Source organism: Rhamphochromis sp. 'chilingali' (assembly GCF_963969265.1).
Source record: "Rhamphochromis sp. 'chilingali' genome assembly, chromosome: 1".
Taxonomy (NCBI): Eukaryota; Metazoa; Chordata; class Actinopteri; order Cichliformes; family Cichlidae; genus Rhamphochromis; species Rhamphochromis sp. 'chilingali'.
In genome coordinates, this window is record NC_137929.1 from 38,260,034 (window position 1) to 38,277,117 (window position 17,084).

The 17,084-nt window shown below is 44.8% G+C and overlaps 2 protein-coding genes across 2 annotated transcripts in view; one reads left to right on the forward strand and one right to left on the reverse strand.

The window, feature by feature from the left end:
• actn3b (actinin alpha 3b) overlaps window positions 1–3,808 on the forward strand; it is a 38,547-nt gene extending 34,739 nt beyond the window's left edge. Inside the window, exons 18-21 of the mRNA XM_080896288.1 lie at window positions 79–225; window positions 444–509; window positions 635–793; window positions 2,331–3,808. Coding sequence (XP_080752414.1) covers window positions 79–225; window positions 444–509; window positions 635–793; window positions 2,331–2,489 — 531 coding nt within the window. The 3' untranslated portion in view covers window positions 2,490–3,808. The remainder of the gene's footprint in view (window positions 1–78; window positions 226–443; window positions 510–634; window positions 794–2,330) is intronic.
• Window positions 3,070–16,819, reverse strand: prkd4 (protein kinase D4). The gene is made up of 19 exons (XM_080896299.1): window positions 16,756–16,819; window positions 16,196–16,362; window positions 12,885–13,023; window positions 12,150–12,281; window positions 11,896–12,050; window positions 11,530–11,725; window positions 9,131–9,214; window positions 8,459–8,612; window positions 8,064–8,187; window positions 7,861–7,938; window positions 7,271–7,481; window positions 7,133–7,158; window positions 6,982–7,054; window positions 6,601–6,707; window positions 5,303–5,464; window positions 5,057–5,155; window positions 4,716–4,983; window positions 4,300–4,385; window positions 3,070–4,107 (listed from the first exon to the last, which is right to left on the reverse strand). Exons 2-19 carry the CDS (start codon window positions 16,349–16,351, stop codon window positions 3,943–3,945), a joined length of 2,415 nt encoding a protein of 804 aa, XP_080752425.1. The 5' UTR covers window positions 16,352–16,362; window positions 16,756–16,819; the 3' UTR covers window positions 3,070–3,942.
• Window positions 16,820–17,084: the final 265 nt, after the last annotated feature.

The following is a 17,084-nucleotide window of genomic DNA, read 5'->3' on the forward strand; positions in this document are numbered from 1 at the left end:
GGCTTAGCTCTCACTCCTCTCTACTCAAAGTGTACGCTACCTCTGTTATAATTTCCTCCCATTCCCTCTCCACTGCAGCACATCCGTGTGGGCTGGGAGCAGCTGCTCACCACTATTGCCAGAACCATCAACGAGGTGGAGAACCAGATCCTGACCCGCGACGCCAAGGGCATCAGCCAGGAGCAGCTCAACGAGTTCAGGGCCTCCTTCAACCACTTCGACAGGGTGAGGCGACACCGTAGGTCGAGGAGAAGAGAGCGGTGCTTCGTATAGTTTTCAAACTTTTCCTTTGGCATTTCCTATTTAAGAGGCTGAAAAAGTTTCGATACGTCGCTTAAGTTCATGCTCATTGATGTTTTAGCATCACTAATGAGTGAATTCATTAATTACTACGACTCTTTGGCACAGTAATGAAAGCGATACTTTGTGCTGTTCCTTTGCAGAAGAGAAACGGCATGATGGACCCAGACGACTTCCGTGCCTGTCTCATCTCCATGGGTTACGATCTGGTCAGTGGTCAGGCGCTCATAGGCTTGACTTGTACAACAACTTGAGCGTAGTTCAAATGTAAACTATAAGGATTTACTGATTCGTTTGCGCAGTAACGATTGCTGATTGTTGCTTTTGCTGACAGGGTGAGGTGGAGTTTGCACGTATCATGACCCTGGTGGACCCCAACAACACGGGCGTTGTGACCTTCCAGGCCTTCATCGACTTCATGACCCGTGAGACCGCCGAGACCGACACTGCAGAACAAGTCATGGCCTCCTTCAAGATCCTGGCTTCAGACAAGGTGAGCAGATGGATACAGCATCTTCTTACCTTATATCATCTAACTGGTCTTCTTATTTAGCCTGTACAGAGCTTCCAGTGCAGCCAGAGGACACATTGATATGGACAAAAGTACTGGGGCACATAAAAAGAGCGACACAGACAGGGAAACTCATGTAGCGAAGCTCCCGGCACACATTTTTAGTGCTGATGTTAATAAAACTTTTACAGATTTACAGTTTATTGCATTTCAGAAATGCATAATTTCCTTTCAAATTCCGATGGTTAGCCTGCATCCAAACGTGACCGGTTAGGGCAGCCATTGCCAAAGTCAAGAGTGCTACTGCACTCCTTTAAAAAAAAAAAATTTTAAGGATCTGAAATCAACACAAGAGACAGTGACGTTTATCCTTGAAATTTTTATTTAAAAAAACAACATAAAAACACAGACTGTTGGCTATAAATCTCTAATGCTACACAGTCATATGCTGAGTTAAATCCTAAGTATGACCCACCTACCACTGGGACACTCAGAGTAATGAGTAACATCACAGTCAACTCCTCCTGTTACCAGTTTGCATTCACCTTTTATATAAATAAATACATTCATATAAATATGTAACTGTACATACTTTCATTCGTAGCCCACACTTTAGAAATCACTGAGTTTGGGGAACTCAGACCACAAACGGATAACATAAAGGCTCTGGTATCAAACACCTTGTCACCACTGATACAGTATCTATTTACAGTGAGAGTAACGTATTAGCTGTGATCCAGGAGCACTGTGGTTTTGTTATAAGAAAGTCAAGTTGCTGGATAGGCTGTAAGTGACCCAGGCTGGAGTCGGCTTTGTGAAGTGAAAATTTAAGCAATAAACAAGAAACCAGCTTTCGAAAGCTGAAAGAAAAACTATGAGACAGCATATTTCTTATTAATGAATATGGTTTCTAACCCAACAGGCTATATAAATAGTATAATTTGGCTTAATTATAACAAGTTCAATAAATTAAACAAAAACAAATCTGACAAATCAGGTTTTTGGTCATTGGTATGATTGTATCGGCACTGATGTGTTGACACTTTGTATGTAGGTTGATGAGACTTTTTGAAATGTTCACGTTCATAGAAAACACTGGCAAGGGGAGGTGATGCTGTGGCACCTAAATGCTTATATCCCCAAATAACTCAATCCAAACTGAGGCAACTCACTCAGGTATGCAAGGAAGAAATTATACAGAAGCACTCTTTATCTCACTCCAAGCTTTTTCTTTGATTACATACGCAACCCGGATTCTCTGAGTGTCCCGATCGAAACAAAGAGCAAAATTTCCCCTTAAATCTGGGAGAAACATCGCGATTTATCTTGTACAGCTTTATTTCAACAGCAAGTCCGTAATTTAAATTCAGGTTTTCATCTTTCCAAATTCGAACTGCAGGACTGTTTGCCTGAACCTTGAGTCATCGTTCTCCGATCCTCACAGATGCACCAGTACATTTGTAACAGGAGACAATAGCTCCTCGTGAATCACACCTCGCCCCCTCTCTCTCTCCCGCAGAATTACATCACGGTGGAGGAGCTGCGCAGGGAGCTGCCTCCTGAGCAGGCGGAGTACTGCATCACCCGCATGACCAGGTACGTCGGACCGGACTGTCCCTCCGGCGCCCTGGACTACATCTCCTTCTCCAGTGCCCTCTACGGAGAGAGCGACTTATAAGCGCAGCTGCTTCTCTTCACGTCCTCCTCCTCCTCCTCCTCACCCCTTCTTCCCAGCTTCTCTTATTTCTCCTGTCTGGAGAGAGCGATTTTAAACCCTTCCACTGTCCCTTTAAAACACGTTATTCTTTTTTTTTTTTCCCCCACCACCTTCTCAAATCTTAACTTTATTCCCCTCTTCCTAACTCCACCCATCCCTCTTTTTAAAACACAGGAACACTGCTCAGAGGGGAAGAGCAGAAGACTTTGCTCAGACCTCACAAACTCTGTTCAGGCTGCTCAGCTCCTCTCTCGTTTAAAAGAAAAGAAGAAGAAAAAACAGGTGTACCAGTTATTGCACTGAACTTATGTAAGCAGCATACATAATGACATACCTGCCTTCACAAGGCTTTAAAGAGAAGGAGGCAACGAGAGAGAACGAAAGTTAGATTATTTTTGAGCAAAGCCGTGTGCTCTTCCCCTCTCCTCCTTTTTTTTTTTTTTTTTTTTTTTTTTTGTAGAAGGGTGATCAAAGAAGAAAACGTGATTGGTCAGTTGGCTTGGTTGGTTGTGTATTTGTGCAGATGCATGCTATGTTGAAGTTTAGAAAAAAAAAAAACGGCCTTTTGAGTCACCGACTCGCCCTCACACGAACCCCCACAGGAGCCCGTTCACGAGTGCAGTCAGCAGAGGAGCGAGGCCTGTCGGGTGCTACTGAAAACTCTCACCACAGCACTGTGAAACCTGAATGTTAGCAAAGATGCGATTTAACCTGGAGATCTTAAAGCCTTAAGAAACTCAGGAACACACGGAGGACGAATGGGAGCGCCGAGTATTAAAAGACACAGGTGGGGGTAACGGGAGGAGAGCGCCGTGGCTGGGCGGTGACTCGGGAACGGATACAGAAAGATGAGCTGTTATGGCCAGAGAGAGCGACCTCTCCCACACGCCTCTCTTATTAAACTCCTTTTTTTAGCCTTTTTTTGGGCTAATTGTAAAATTACGAGGAGAAGGGGGACAGAGACAGAGAGAGGTGTCAGACAGGGCATCAGGAAAGTTGTGGATGAAACTGGAAGAATCAAAACTGTACGTGGAACCATAGCAGGCGTACTCACAACACAGGGTTTAGGGTAGCATTTGAAGAGAAGAGGTCAGCCACGACGATCGCTGTGTTAGGCTCCTCCCTGTGCATGATCTCGATATCTTAACTCATCTGTGCTCCATTTTCCTCCTCCTCCCCCTCATCCCTAACTCATGCTGTCTCATCACTGATGCCACTCTTTCAGTCATATGTTAAAAACCTCAACTTGAAAATAAAAAAGGAAAATTATATTATTAAAACCACACGTGTTTGTGTCTTTATTACTTTTCTCCCGTTTGATCCGCGGCCTCACCGCTGAATGTTTTTTTTTTTTTTTTGAAATGTAGCTGCACAGTCTGATAAAGTGTCCGACCCTTAACCTCTGTGCTCGAGGTCACATGTCCAATTCTTTGTTGGGGTCACAGCAGAGGCGGGAGGGGAAGTCCAGCCCCATCTCTGCAGCGTAGAAGCGCCATCGGTCCTCGTCGCCTCGATGCGTCAGGTACCTGCAGCCCATCCTGAGCTCGAACTCCCGGAGGTCGCACCACAGCTGGAAGTTCTGCAGTAGCGAGAGGAGAGCGTGCATGACTCATACACATCTATACATCAGGACTATTAGAAACCTGATCAGGAGCATCTGAGCATCCTGGTCAACACCTATGAACGCAGTAACACTAGATCGAGTTAATTCTGTTGTTTCACACTACAAAATTAAACGATTCTCAATGATAGCGTTTGTAAAGTGTCCGACCTGCAGCCAGCTGTGTCCCAGCGCTTTGCCCACGGTGAACCGCCGTCTCACCGACACCTGCAGCAGGTTATTGATGAGGCTCACAGCTGGGGAGGAAATGAGACGGAGAAGGATTTTCAAAAAGAGGATTTGCTCACTGGAGCCACCCAGTGGAGAACCAGGAGAATAACAGGACTCAAGCATGACACTATAAACTGTATGTGTGGGCAGACATGGATCAAACTAAAGAAAATATATTTAAATGTTTAAAACGACGCAAAACTGTGGGCTGACATGGCAACTTCCCGACGTGGAGTTTGTAGTGTGTGAAACCTTTAACAGGGAAAGCATAATAAACTCTCATCATCACTATGTTGAGAAACTGTAAACCCAGCTCACAAAGAAGTTTTAAAACTAAAGAAAAACACCGTTCATACCCTCCAGTGAGATGGGGGCCCAGGTTTGGCGCGGGTACATGAAGGTGGCGTTGGTGATCTGCTGCCGGATGTCCTCATCTTCATTAAAGGGAAACGTGCCGCTCAGGCTGACGTACATGATGACGCCGACAGACCACATGTCCAGAGAGCGGTTGTAGCCGTTGCTGCTGATCACCTCGGGTGCCAGGTAGGCCGGAGTCCCCACGACGGAGCGCCGGAAAGACTTCTCCCCTATGATCCGGGCGAAGCCGAAGTCGCACAGCTTCACCTGCGGCACAGAGGCAGAGCTGATTAAATAAGATGCCGTGTGCTGTATCGGGAACTAAAGTGCAAAATCCCACCAGAGGTAAGGGGTCTGAAGTGGCCAGCAGTACGTTCTCAGGTTTCAGGTCACAGTGAGCGATGTGCTTCAAGTGCAGGTACCGCAGAGCCTCCAGAATCTGAAGCACACGTTTGAGAATTTCACATTTAATTTTGGGATAAACAGAAACATTAAAGGTCCCTGCATCTTTGTTAAAACAAGAAGAAGAAAAACAAGGACATCCTCTAGACACCCCTGGAGTGTTTCTCAGATCGGGATCTCGTACCTGCATGACGAGGAAGCGAGTGATGCGTTCAGGGAGTCGACCTTTCTCGCTGGACAGAATCATCTCCAGCATGTCTCCGTGCAGCTTCTCCATTACAACAAACACGTGCTCGACAGTTTCGAACATGCCCTCCAACAGAACCACGCCGGGGTGCGACAGATTCTGGAAAACACGCACGTCAGTAAATCACCTGATCGTGACTATAACACTAAAAATCAACCGAAAATCTGCAACACTTCAATCAAATGTGTTGAGTTAATGAGGAAGCAGTGAGGAAGGAATCGGGAACAATGTGACAGTTATTTGTACTTGTGCTAATAACTCACTAATAACTGATGATTATTTACTAATCATGTCCACAACCATCTGTTCATCAATAAACATTCACCAGACACTTTATTAGGCAGGTTGGACTTCCTTTTTCCTCCACAGCAAGATTTTGGTCCACACTGTCATGACAGCATCACACGGTTACTGCAGATTTAGCCTCAGGCCTGTTCTTAGCTGACAGGAGTGCACCTGGCGAGTGGCTCTTTGAGTTACTGTTGCTTTCCTTTCAGCTCAAAGCAGTCGGCCCACTCTCCTCTGACATCAGGAGCCTGTTTTTACCAGAAGACTCTGGATATTTGTCTCATTTTCAGGCCATTCCCTGTAAACTAGTGATGGTTGTGTGGGAAAATCCCAGCAGATCAAAAAATCTGAGATTAAAGTCAGAATTCTGAATTTTGATGAAAAAGTCAGAATTCTGAGTTTAATCTCAGATTTTTTTTCCAGTGGCCCTAATCCTCTTCCGTAGTTAATCCATCAGGATTTAAACCAGATTAAGTAACTGTCACTAATATATCCAAGCTAGTTCTTCTACAGTGATGTAATGGATCAGGAGTTATTAAAGCAATGATGAATGGCTCTTTAACCCCTTAATGCCTAATATATCGTTTTTGATGCATGAGGTTTTGAGGCATTTACATCATCAGTGTGATTTTATTTTCCCCTCAAAAACCAAAATAAAGAGCACAACACATTTTTAAGCAATACATTTTGAAAAAATAAACTAAAATGCCAAATGCGGCCAATATGATACCAATTAAAACTCATATATGCAAATTAATATTTAATTCATTCTAAATAAATTGGCAAAAACTTTGAAAAAAATGTGAATTTTCTGACAATTATGCCACAGATTATCGTTTTAAAGGTTAACCATCAGGTTGTTCCTGGTTTGTTCCTCACGTGTTTTCAGTAACTTGTTACATTTTTTGTGTCATTTCTTGTAAAGTGTATAAAAACCGCATTAAAACCTGTAAGATGGCCACTTCGTTTCTCAGCTGCGTCTCCTGTTTGGTGGGGAAACGCGTCTTGTCGATGACCTTGATGGCAACTGTTCGACCCGACTTCCTGTGAGTTCCTGAAGAAGAAAAAGAAAAGAGACGTGATAATGAAGCAAAGGAGCATTTGTAGCTTAGCAATAACAGAAAGACATTTGATGAAAAAGTTTGTTTTGAGCAACATTTCAGCCTCTGAAGTCTCTGATTTCTTTGGTGTCTTTTGAAACTGTTTCTTCTGTACTGTGTATTTTCAGATCACTGCATAAAGACAGTCACAGTCATAGAAAACAGGATTTTCTTGTACTCCACGTGTTCAGTTCTCTGGACATAACAACATAATGAGAATCAGCTGACCTCCGTACACCACGCCAAACTGTCCCGACCCCAGCACCTCGTCTGTACAGATCTGATACACCGAGCTGATGTCCTGAAACACACACAAACACACTTCGACACTCTGTAACACTCCTCTAACGTGTGCACGATAAACTCGCTCAAATCTTACCGCATTGCGTCTGTATCGGTATTGATCTGTAATCAGAGAGAGGAAGTCTTGTTAACTGAATGTTGCGGGTCCATATCCATCACTGTTACCATATTCCGAGTAAGATCTGATATTAATATCTGATGTTTTCTGACTCACCCTGGATCTCATCTTTGTGTCCTCTGCTGCTCTCCACCGGCATCATAGCCTGCCGGATGGCGCTCTCCCAGGCTGCCCCCTCCTCGCCGGCTATCACGCAGTACACCAGCGACACAGTCACCAGCTCGAACGAGTGAGTGCTGCCGTCTGATGGTGGCACGGAGAGCTGGGTGGGGCCTCGGACCCCGAGCACCTCGGACAGAGAGATCTCCTGCAGAGGAGGTTTAAAGCTATTATCCATGGCCTTTTCCTACATAATGTTTCTATAATCAAAGTAACATCTGTCAGGCTATCATTGTCTGATTTTCACTGCACTACAAACTTCTTAAAGTACGTTTAAAACGAAGGAGAAATGAACATACACAAAATACAATACTGTTCTCTTTAAAGTAAACACTGCTCAGAGCGCGAGCTGCCTCGGTGGATGTTTGCACTGTTTACACAGTGACACAGTGGGAGGAACAACACTGGCACACTGCAGGAACATTTCTGCATACATGTTAATGGCCTTTGATACGAGTGGGAGTGAGCGTGCAGCACACAGGATGCTGCTTTGTCTGTTTCCGTCTTATATCATGCAACTATCATACCTTGTAGAACTTCGTGGTGTTTTCATTCTGGTACAGAGTCATGCTCTTCCAGTCCAAGATCCAGTAATGGCGTTTCCTCTGAGTAAAGACACGACCGAGTTAAAAGCCGATGAAAATGTGATTCTGCTTTACAAATATCATAACCTGAGCAAAACATTTTGCTTTTTTGAACGTTTCCAGATCTGAAAGAGTGTGTTCCTCACCAATGTGTCTGTGTTGGTGTGGTGGACCAGCCACCCCTCTCTCAGGACTCCTCCGCCTCTCCTCTTAGTGTGATGCACTGACTGGACGAGCCTCATCAGGGGGATGTTGCTGCTGAAACAAGGACTGGCGGGCGGAAAAAGAGAGGGAGGACAAAATAAAGGTCCGTTTGGAGATGGTGAATTAAACAGAAGTCGCCTCTAGGTGGCAGCGTGCGCCACAAACAAAGCCGAGAAAACCCAGATATAAACGACAGGGACAATAAACGTCTGTTTTATAATACGTGAATTTGGGCGACGTGTGATTCAGACGCGTGACATCGTTCGGACGCTGTCTGCACCAGCAGACAGCTTTTAGCTGGGATTAGATCATCAGAAAAACTTAGTGCCCCTCTGACCTCATCGGCTCTCGCAGCTGCTCGACTTCCCCGGTCTCTGCCTGTGAGTCATCATCGGTGAACATGTCATTGTCGCAGATCTCTGTGGTGCTGGTGATCACTGACTCATTGTCCTCCAAGTCTGGTTGGCAGCTGTTATCAGCTGCTGGGCTCTCTGGAAATGTGACATCAGCAACTAATGAACAGCTACATTTAATTCTATTTATATTATTTACACGATTAGGGCCATAAAATACCAACAAATAATGAGGTAAAAATAGCAAACAAATAAGTTCAAGATGAACCGAACAAAAGAAAATGTCTGATTTTTCTCAATAAATGATTTAAAATGCACCTGAAATACTGCTGATCAGTTACCTGTCTTTGTTTTCTCTTTTTTACATATTCTCTGGTGAAATCATTTCATCTCATTTCTCATCGGGCTCAGTTTACCTGACTCATCATGCAGCTAATCATCACCGCTACTCGGAGGAATGTGACATTTCTGAGATGCTAATTTAGAGTGAGGCCTGAATCTATCAAATGTTCCTGGGAAACAGGGTGAATCAGCTTCGACTCATGCTGACAGCATCAGAGTCAAGCCCCTTTTCAAAGAGCCATGGTCTAACACAGCCACAAGCCCAGAATATGAAATGAAAACCAGACCTCAGACATCCAGGGACCGTCACTCACCTTCCCCGTTCATGCCGTTCCTCTCTCCGGGACAGTCTCTGGGGACTAAAGGCTCACAGCGCCGATGGCAGTTAAACCTGCAGTCTGGAAAAACCATGGAGGAGACGTGGGAGGTTTAAAAAGGCTGACAGAAAAAGGAAGAGTGCTGGAGTCTGGAAAGATACAAACTCATGAGTCAGAATATTGCGGTCAGTTTTTTTCGTGATGAAAATGAATGTCGTCTGAGATTCGAGACGTCTGAGACACATCCAGGCATTTAGGTAAAATTAGATTCAACCCAATCTGCTTACGTAAGTACGTGGGATACACAAGCTCCTTGACAAAACAAGTGTTTGCTGTGTGCTCGTGAGCCTCCAAGTCAAGCATTACTAATCAAAGTCAAAGCTTTGCAGGAACAGAGCACCAAAAATGGCCACAAGATCTGAACGCATAACATTATCAGGTTTGTAAAGAAGGAGGCCTGTCACCCACTCTTTCACAGGAGTGGGTGACAATAAGATTCAAAGGTACACATCCCCCTGACCTGTTGTGCTATCTATACCTTTAGACCACATGTGTCGAGATCCAGGCCAGCGGGCCACATTGGGACCTCTGCTGAGATGCAGAGGCAAACTGAAAATTAACAAAAGAACAAATAACCCACGGCACAGGATGTTCCTTTGAGCCAGACTTCGAGGTGACGCAGCTGTAAAGTTTTGCACTCATGTGCAGCCAGTTTGACAGCAGAAGCCTGGTAGGAGGGTACAGGCAAACTGCAAGATCAAAGATTTTCTCCTCTTAAATTAAGTATCCTACAAAACTACAGAGTTGCCACGTTCAGTTCAGTTTTATTTATAAGCACCAAATCACAACAACTCAAGATGCTCTGTATTGTAAGGTAAAGACCCACAATAACAGAGAGAAAGCCCCAACGATCAGACAACCTCCTCAAGGTAAGTACTTGGTGACAGTGGGAAGGAAAAACTCCCGTTTAACAGGAAGAAACCTCCAGCAGAACCAGGCTCGGCGAGGGGCGGCCATGTGCCGCAACTAACTGGGCGTGAGGGAAGGAAGACAGACAAAGACGCTGAGGAAGAGAGCCAGAGATTAATAATAACTTATGATTAAATGCAGAGAGGTGTGTAAACACACAGTGAGTGAAGTGCATTATGGGACTCCCCCAGCAGCTAACACCTACTGCAGCATAACTAAGGGAAGATTCAGGGTCACGTGATCCAGCTCTAACTATATGCTTTATCAAAAAGTTTTAAGCCTGGAAGCAATAAATGTATGAACTCGTTTTTCAGCCTCACTCTGAGACAGGATGTTTCTAATTTAAGCGATATTACACAAACCTGTTTTTCAGACCTGTCAAACAGCTATAATAATAGAAACAGGTATTACATTTAAATACAAGAGTGAGTTTTGCTTTTGTTAAACGCCTCATGCTGTTAAACAGGTTGTGGTGAGACGGCTGTGTGGCAGCTCACTTGTACAAGTGTAAATTATGCAGGACTAAACTTTGCAGAGACTAATAAACTTTCTGTGCACTTGTAGAGAATTTCCTGTGAGCCAAATTGTGCGGGAAATACATTTTACAGGAAATCTGATGTGATTCTCATTTCCTATTGACTAAATGGACTAAGTCCACCAACCCTGACGTAGACTGGGTTTGTTATGGGGGTTTTTCAGCGACGTCAACCCTTTCTTAACACTTGTGCTGTCTTGTGCTAATTTCCTTCTACCAAACGAAACGTGCAGCTGGCTAAAATAAGAGCTCAGCTGAGGTGTAAACCATTAATATTTACATCCTGTCATGGCGTCACAGCAAGAGAGTCTCACTGCAGTAGATGCATGCGATCTACTTTCTGATACAGCTGGCTGACAGCACAATTAGAAAAAGACTGACGGAGTATGGCTTGTTTGGAGACAAAGCCTCTTCTCTCTAATTAGAACATTGGAGCACAGATGATGTTTGGAAAGTTCCATCTGAACAAACCACCAGACCTCTGGAACAACGTCCTTTGCACTGACGAGATGCACAAAACCACGTTGAGAGGAAACCAAACACGTCGCAGTCACTGAGTCGACCATTAACACCAGAGTATACCGAAGTATTGTAGAGGCAAATATGATGCCGTCTGTCTGACAGATAAAGCTTAGACAAAGTTGAATCATATAACAGGACAATGATCACAAGCACAGCAGCAAATCTACAGATCTATGCATAAACGAATCGCTGCAAACCTCAGTGAACTGAAACAACGCTGCAAAAAAAGTCAGACGCAATTTCTCCCATAAAAATGTGAGAAACTGATAAAGTCACACAGGACATGAATAATTCAAGTTATTGCTGCTAAAGGAGGTTGAACAAGTTACTGAAACATGGGATGTGCTTAGTTTTTCCTCCTCCTTCTCACCTGAGCACTGCAGCCCCTGCCTGAAGAGGCCTTTGAGCAGCCGGTGGCAGTACTGGCAGACGGTGGGTTTGGTGTAGCTGTGGATGTGGAAGGTGTGAGGGACCTGAGCCCTGCTCCAGTCGCTGTACCCGACTCCCAGCCACACCGGAGCCTCGGCCCAGGATGGAGGCCTGGACGCGGGCTTGGACTTGCTGATCTGGAGAAAGATGCAAAGTGAAAGATATCAACTTAGAATAACTGAAAGAAATCTATTGTGTGAATATGTGATTCGATTATACCAGTAAAGGTTACAGCTGTGTTGGAGAAACAAACAAATCCAGGGTTGCAAAAACACTTATCTGCTTTACAATCACAGCAGTTCCTCACCTCTTCTAGACTCCCGCCTGCCTGATTGGACAGCGAGTGTGTGCGAGGTCGCCGGGGTGGAAACAGGGAAAAGCTGGTGCTAACCTGACGCCGTGCTCGGCTACAGTTACTGGGCAACTGCAAAGCACAGCGTTTATGAAAGTCTAATCCACAACCTGTAAAGAGATAAAAGTAAAAACAAAAAACTTTAACAACACTCAAGTATCAGTGAAGAGACGATACCACCACATGATGAAGTGTGAAAGCGCCTTTACCGTCACATTTTAAACCCTGCCGAACGAGGCCCCACAGCATCTCTCCACAGTGGTGACAGAAAGTGGGGGTCCGGTACGACTGCACCGCCAAGGAGTGTGGACGCATCGTCACCTGTGTCACGGAGGCTGATCCTGAATCACAGAGAGGACTCGTTACACCAACAGACATCCACACTCCATGCATTTACTGCTAAGACTCCGCTATAGTAGCTTTGCATGATTCACAGCTATAAATAATCCTCATTTGTCTTATACTGGTCCTTGGTGCAGGCGCTCGACTCGTCTGAAACAAGCAGTTTTAACTTCGTCCGCCCGCCCACTGCCCCCCGTGAAAATAGGTTTGGAACAGTAGGAGAGTTGGACTCATTTAAAACTGACCATTTAAAACCACCTACTGGTGGTGGTCAGAGGGCCCGGTGGCGCCAGTGTTCGGCAGCCTCGCCTCTGTCAGTGCACCGCAGAGTGGCTGTGGCTACAATGTAGCTTGCCATCACCAGTGTGTGAATGGGTGGATGACTGAATGTAGTGTAAAGCGCTTTGGGGTCCTTAGGGACTAGTAAAGCGCTATACAAATACAGGCCATTTACCATTCAAGAGCTTCTCTCCAAACCCCTGGACAGAAACAGCATTTTACATGCATGAATAAACTATATGTCACCCAAACAAATGAGGTACACGTAGTACCACCAAATCTCACCAAGTGTCCACCTGCCTCTGTAAACCTCAAACACTAACCTGAAACGATGACCTCAATGAGGTCGCCATCCTGCAGCTCGTCGGAGTCGGTCAGCCGCTGCAGCAACTGCTCGGAGGCGGCTTGATGTCTGAACAGCAGAATCTTCTCCCCGACACCCACCACACTGCAGTCTGGAGCCTAAACACGCGAAGGAACAAAAACCGCAGTCTCAGGTTGAGTCACTATTGAAGCAACAAGATCAATTTAAACCCCCAGAAGGGCTCCGGTAATGTGACGATTTGCTTTCTGAGTAAATGAAACAAGTTATTAAGCAATATGGGGGAAAAAAGAGTAAGTTTTTCCACAAATGGAGTAATTTAAATATTTGAAATCAGAACAAGTGTGGTTTGGGAAACTGGACACAGCAAAGAAAGCCACCTGCAGCCTGTCAGTCGTGATTTTCCATTTTCACGTCTGCACGGCGGTAAAGAACAAAACCACATTAAGATGAGCATGCAGACTGAAGACAGCTCTGAAGGGAAACCTGAGTGATGCACCACAGGTAGAGAGTGACTCCACCACGTTCAGCGTTATAGAAATAAATAATCTGTGTGCATCTGTCGCCAAAGTACGACTGAGGAAGAGAGATAGGAAGGCTGCGAAGTAGCTCAAGCTTTGCTTTTCTATCTGAATCATCATTTAGGGATGATAAGAACAGCAGATTCAAAGATGTGACACTGCAGGTCAATTCATTATTTAAACATGTTCAACTGCTCTATCTAATCAGCCAATCATACTGCAGCTCAGTGAATTTCAGCACGTGGCGGTCAAGACGACCGGGTGAAGTTAAAATTGAGCCACAAATGAGGAAAAAACGTGATTTAAGTAACTTTAACGTGGCATGGCTGTTGGTTTCAGACAGGTTAGTCTGAGTATTTCAGAAACTGCTGATCAGCTGGGATTTTTCCACACAACCATGTCTAACCAGTTCTCTGGGCCGAACTGTTTCATATTGACAAGAAGGCAAATAAACACTCGTTACAACCAACGTATGCAGAAGAGCGTACACATCAAACCTTGAATCAGATGGGCTACAGCAGAAGAACACCGCACAGGAAGCCACTCCTAGCTAAGAACAGGAAACCGACGTGACAGTTCGCACAGGCCTCACTAAAACTGGACAACAGAAGATCAGAAAAATGTTGTCTGGTCTGACGAGTCTCGATTGGAACATTTTGATGGTAGGGTCTGAATTCATCGATGGCTCTAGCTGCTGAAGGTGGCGTGATGGTGTTGGGGATAGAACAGCTGAGCATCAAACTCCACAGCCTGCTTGAGCGTTGGTGCCGACCATGTCCATTCCTAACAGCAGTACTCATTCAGGTGATGCAAAGCATTGCGTTATTAAGGCGAACATTTACACCAATAGAACAAACCTAATGTGTCCATTACTTCCCCCCTGCCTCAAAGTGCATAAGTGGAATTGTGCTTTATGTGACCCTAAAGGTAAAGCAAATACCTGCTAGGTTTCAGTGTTGGAGATGCGGGTGTTCACCCATCATTGACACAGTGACTATAATGAATGTAAAACGTGCACAAGTGACACACACACACACACGATGAGCTGACCTACTGCCTGGAAACTCAAGACGAAAACTGTAAAGGTGCGTGTTTGTGCGCGTCTCAGTCAGAGGGGAGAAGCTGTGGTTGGAAAGTTTTGTGCGCTCGTGTCGACCACAGTCCCTGTAACCGAGGAAGTGCAAAGACCAGCCCAGTGACAGTGAGATGAAGCCCCTGCAACACCTGCAATTCACAACTTTCTTTATTTAACCTCAACTACAGTTTTACTCCACCGTCTGTGCGCTGGCACTTGGGTATAGATTTTACTGTATAAACAAGTATAGAGTACCCGTTAATTCTAAATACATCTCTGGTGGGTGGAGAAAATCTGTTAAATGGCGAGTTTATATCTTCTATTTTTTAAAACTTGTCATTTAGTTTTCCGGAACAAATTGTATTCACAAACACCCTCAAAAATCTGAAGGTGGTTGGGTGACACCCACTTCACAATACTAAATGTTGGTGAAATTACACCACCATACAGAGTGCTGCATACACAACAGCACAAAACCACCAAACTCTGCAGACAAAAACCACACTCCATGCACAAACCTACATTACCTTCCTTCATAAATAAGTTGACCTTTCATAGTCCACTTCCTGACAGTTCTGAGAGGCCTGAGAGATTTGAAACATCATCACAATATTTTCCAAGTGGGACTGTGTTATGGGTCAGGGTGCGTTGTGACAGCTCAGCACTTCATTCTAATTAATATCTTTTTTCATCACCTTCTCGCTTCTGACTCTTTGCACGCAGTTTGTTCCTACAGCTGTGGCATCTGAGCAAACCACATGACAGTCAGTTTTGACCAGTATCGAATGGCAGTTAAAAAAAACAAAAACTCCAAAACAAAAGAAAAAAAGGAAACAGAACAAACCTAGACGTAATCTCCACGGCTACCAGCTAAAAATGAGGTCGACTCAGAAAAAGCTGCTCTCTTTAAAGTGCTTTAAACCCCAACTGCAGCTGAAGACGATAACACTTCTCTAGAATTGGTCCAACTACCAAAAAATGCCGCAACAGAATACCCACAATGCATTTCAAAAGGCTCTTTCATGAGCATCTCTCGTGCCTCCTAAATAGTGACGGCTTTCAGATTCGCACATCTGCAGGTTGTTATGCACTTTCGCTTTTTGTTTTTGTACAACTCTATGAAGTTATTATTGTCCAGCTCCATATATTTAATATTGTTGGACTCTGTGTTACAGTAGCTTTGCATATAATGGCCCTCACTTCATCCTTAGCACCTCTCCCGACTTTCTGTTTAAGCAAACTGTCTTCTCATTGGCTGCCCCTCATAAACACGTTTGAATTTCTGGGAGGTGGCACATGTTTGCTCGCTGTTACAGTTGTGTGGTTGAGAAGACCCCTCTCTTTGATATCGGCTCATCTGACAACACACTACTGTGAGTGTGTGTGTGTGTCTGTAAGAATAAAACATAGATAAACATCCATTTTAAAACTGGTGCATGGCCTCTTTAACGCTCGTGACTGATGATGAACTCTTCACGATCAGATGTATAGTCAAAGGAGCTTGCAAAGAAAAGCGTCTGGACTTCTTTAAGAGCCAAGGTGTGAAACTGGGTGTGGGTCCCAATCAGCCAGAGTTTCATCCGAAACTCTGGCTGATTGGCTACGATGACCTGGATGACTGAGAACCTTCACAGACGATCAGATGTATAATACCGCCCCACCTCCTCGTGTCTTAGTGCTTTCGAGCCGGGAAACAACGCCACCCCGTGCGGTTACCTTGCGCTCTATGACCTCAGCAGCCAACCTCCGGGCATGACGGTAGCTCAGGTTGCCCGCAGGGACTCGAACCACCTCCCTGAACAGACCCAGCTGGAACTGGACCAGAACCGGTGCTGTGAGACTACTGGGACTCGAGGGAGTCAGTGTAGACATGGAGAGAGAGCCTGCAGGAGGAAAAGTGGATCAAGTTAATGTGGGGTTGAAGGTGTGACCTGAGAGAAAGCTGAAGAGGTTCAACGTGAAACTCCAAAACAAAGCACTACGCAGGCCCCTGGAAATCTACTCCATCTTAACCTTATAGCTCTTGTTTGAAATAGTTCCTGTTTAACGTTCAGGTGTCTAAAACTGAACACCCCAATTTCTCAATAAGAGATCTTTATCTCACCATCGCCCGAAATAGAAGGATATTTCAAGCAGCGAATGCTCTCTTCGACTAAAAAGACTTCTGTTGTAAAAGCTTTGATATAATAGGACATAACTTACTACACAATACTTTGATCAGGATAAACAAAGAGTTATTTTTAAATCAGATCAAGAACAAACTAAAAAGCACCAACCTTACGGTCTAATCTTGGTCTGGTCTTTGTCTTCGACGATCGAAGGACTGCGTCTCAACAGCACAACAGCTGATCAATCTATCATGGTGCTGCCGAGGCTCATCATGAGCTGCTGGTTGGTCTGGTTTCCTTTTTGTGGGGCTCGGCTGTCTGAGAAACAGGAAGTAACAAGAGAAGCACTCACCTCTGTGAAGGCTGCAAAAAGCACAGCGTACGGTTAACACCCCACACCCTGGCTGTCAAAACTTAAACACACACGTACTTTGAAATGGTTAAAACAATTCAGCGCGCACGTTCGCCTTTGTAGAAAGTTTGGAAAACACACAGGA

Excerpts from the sequence above, each read along its gene's own strand:
- prkd4 (XM_080896299.1), bottom strand. The coding sequence starts at position 16,351 with ATGTCTACACTGACTCCCTCGAGTCCCAGTAGTCTCACAGCACCGGTT. Across the intron at positions 11,726-11,895 it reads CAGGCGGGAGTCTAGAAGAG|ATCAGCAAGTCCAAGCCCGC; the intron begins GTGAGGAACTGC and ends ATCTTTCTCCAG. Across the intron at positions 4,984-5,056 it reads CTTCAGACCCCTTACCTCTG|GTGAAGCTGTGCGACTTCGG; the intron begins GTGGGATTTTGC and ends TCTGTGCCGCAG.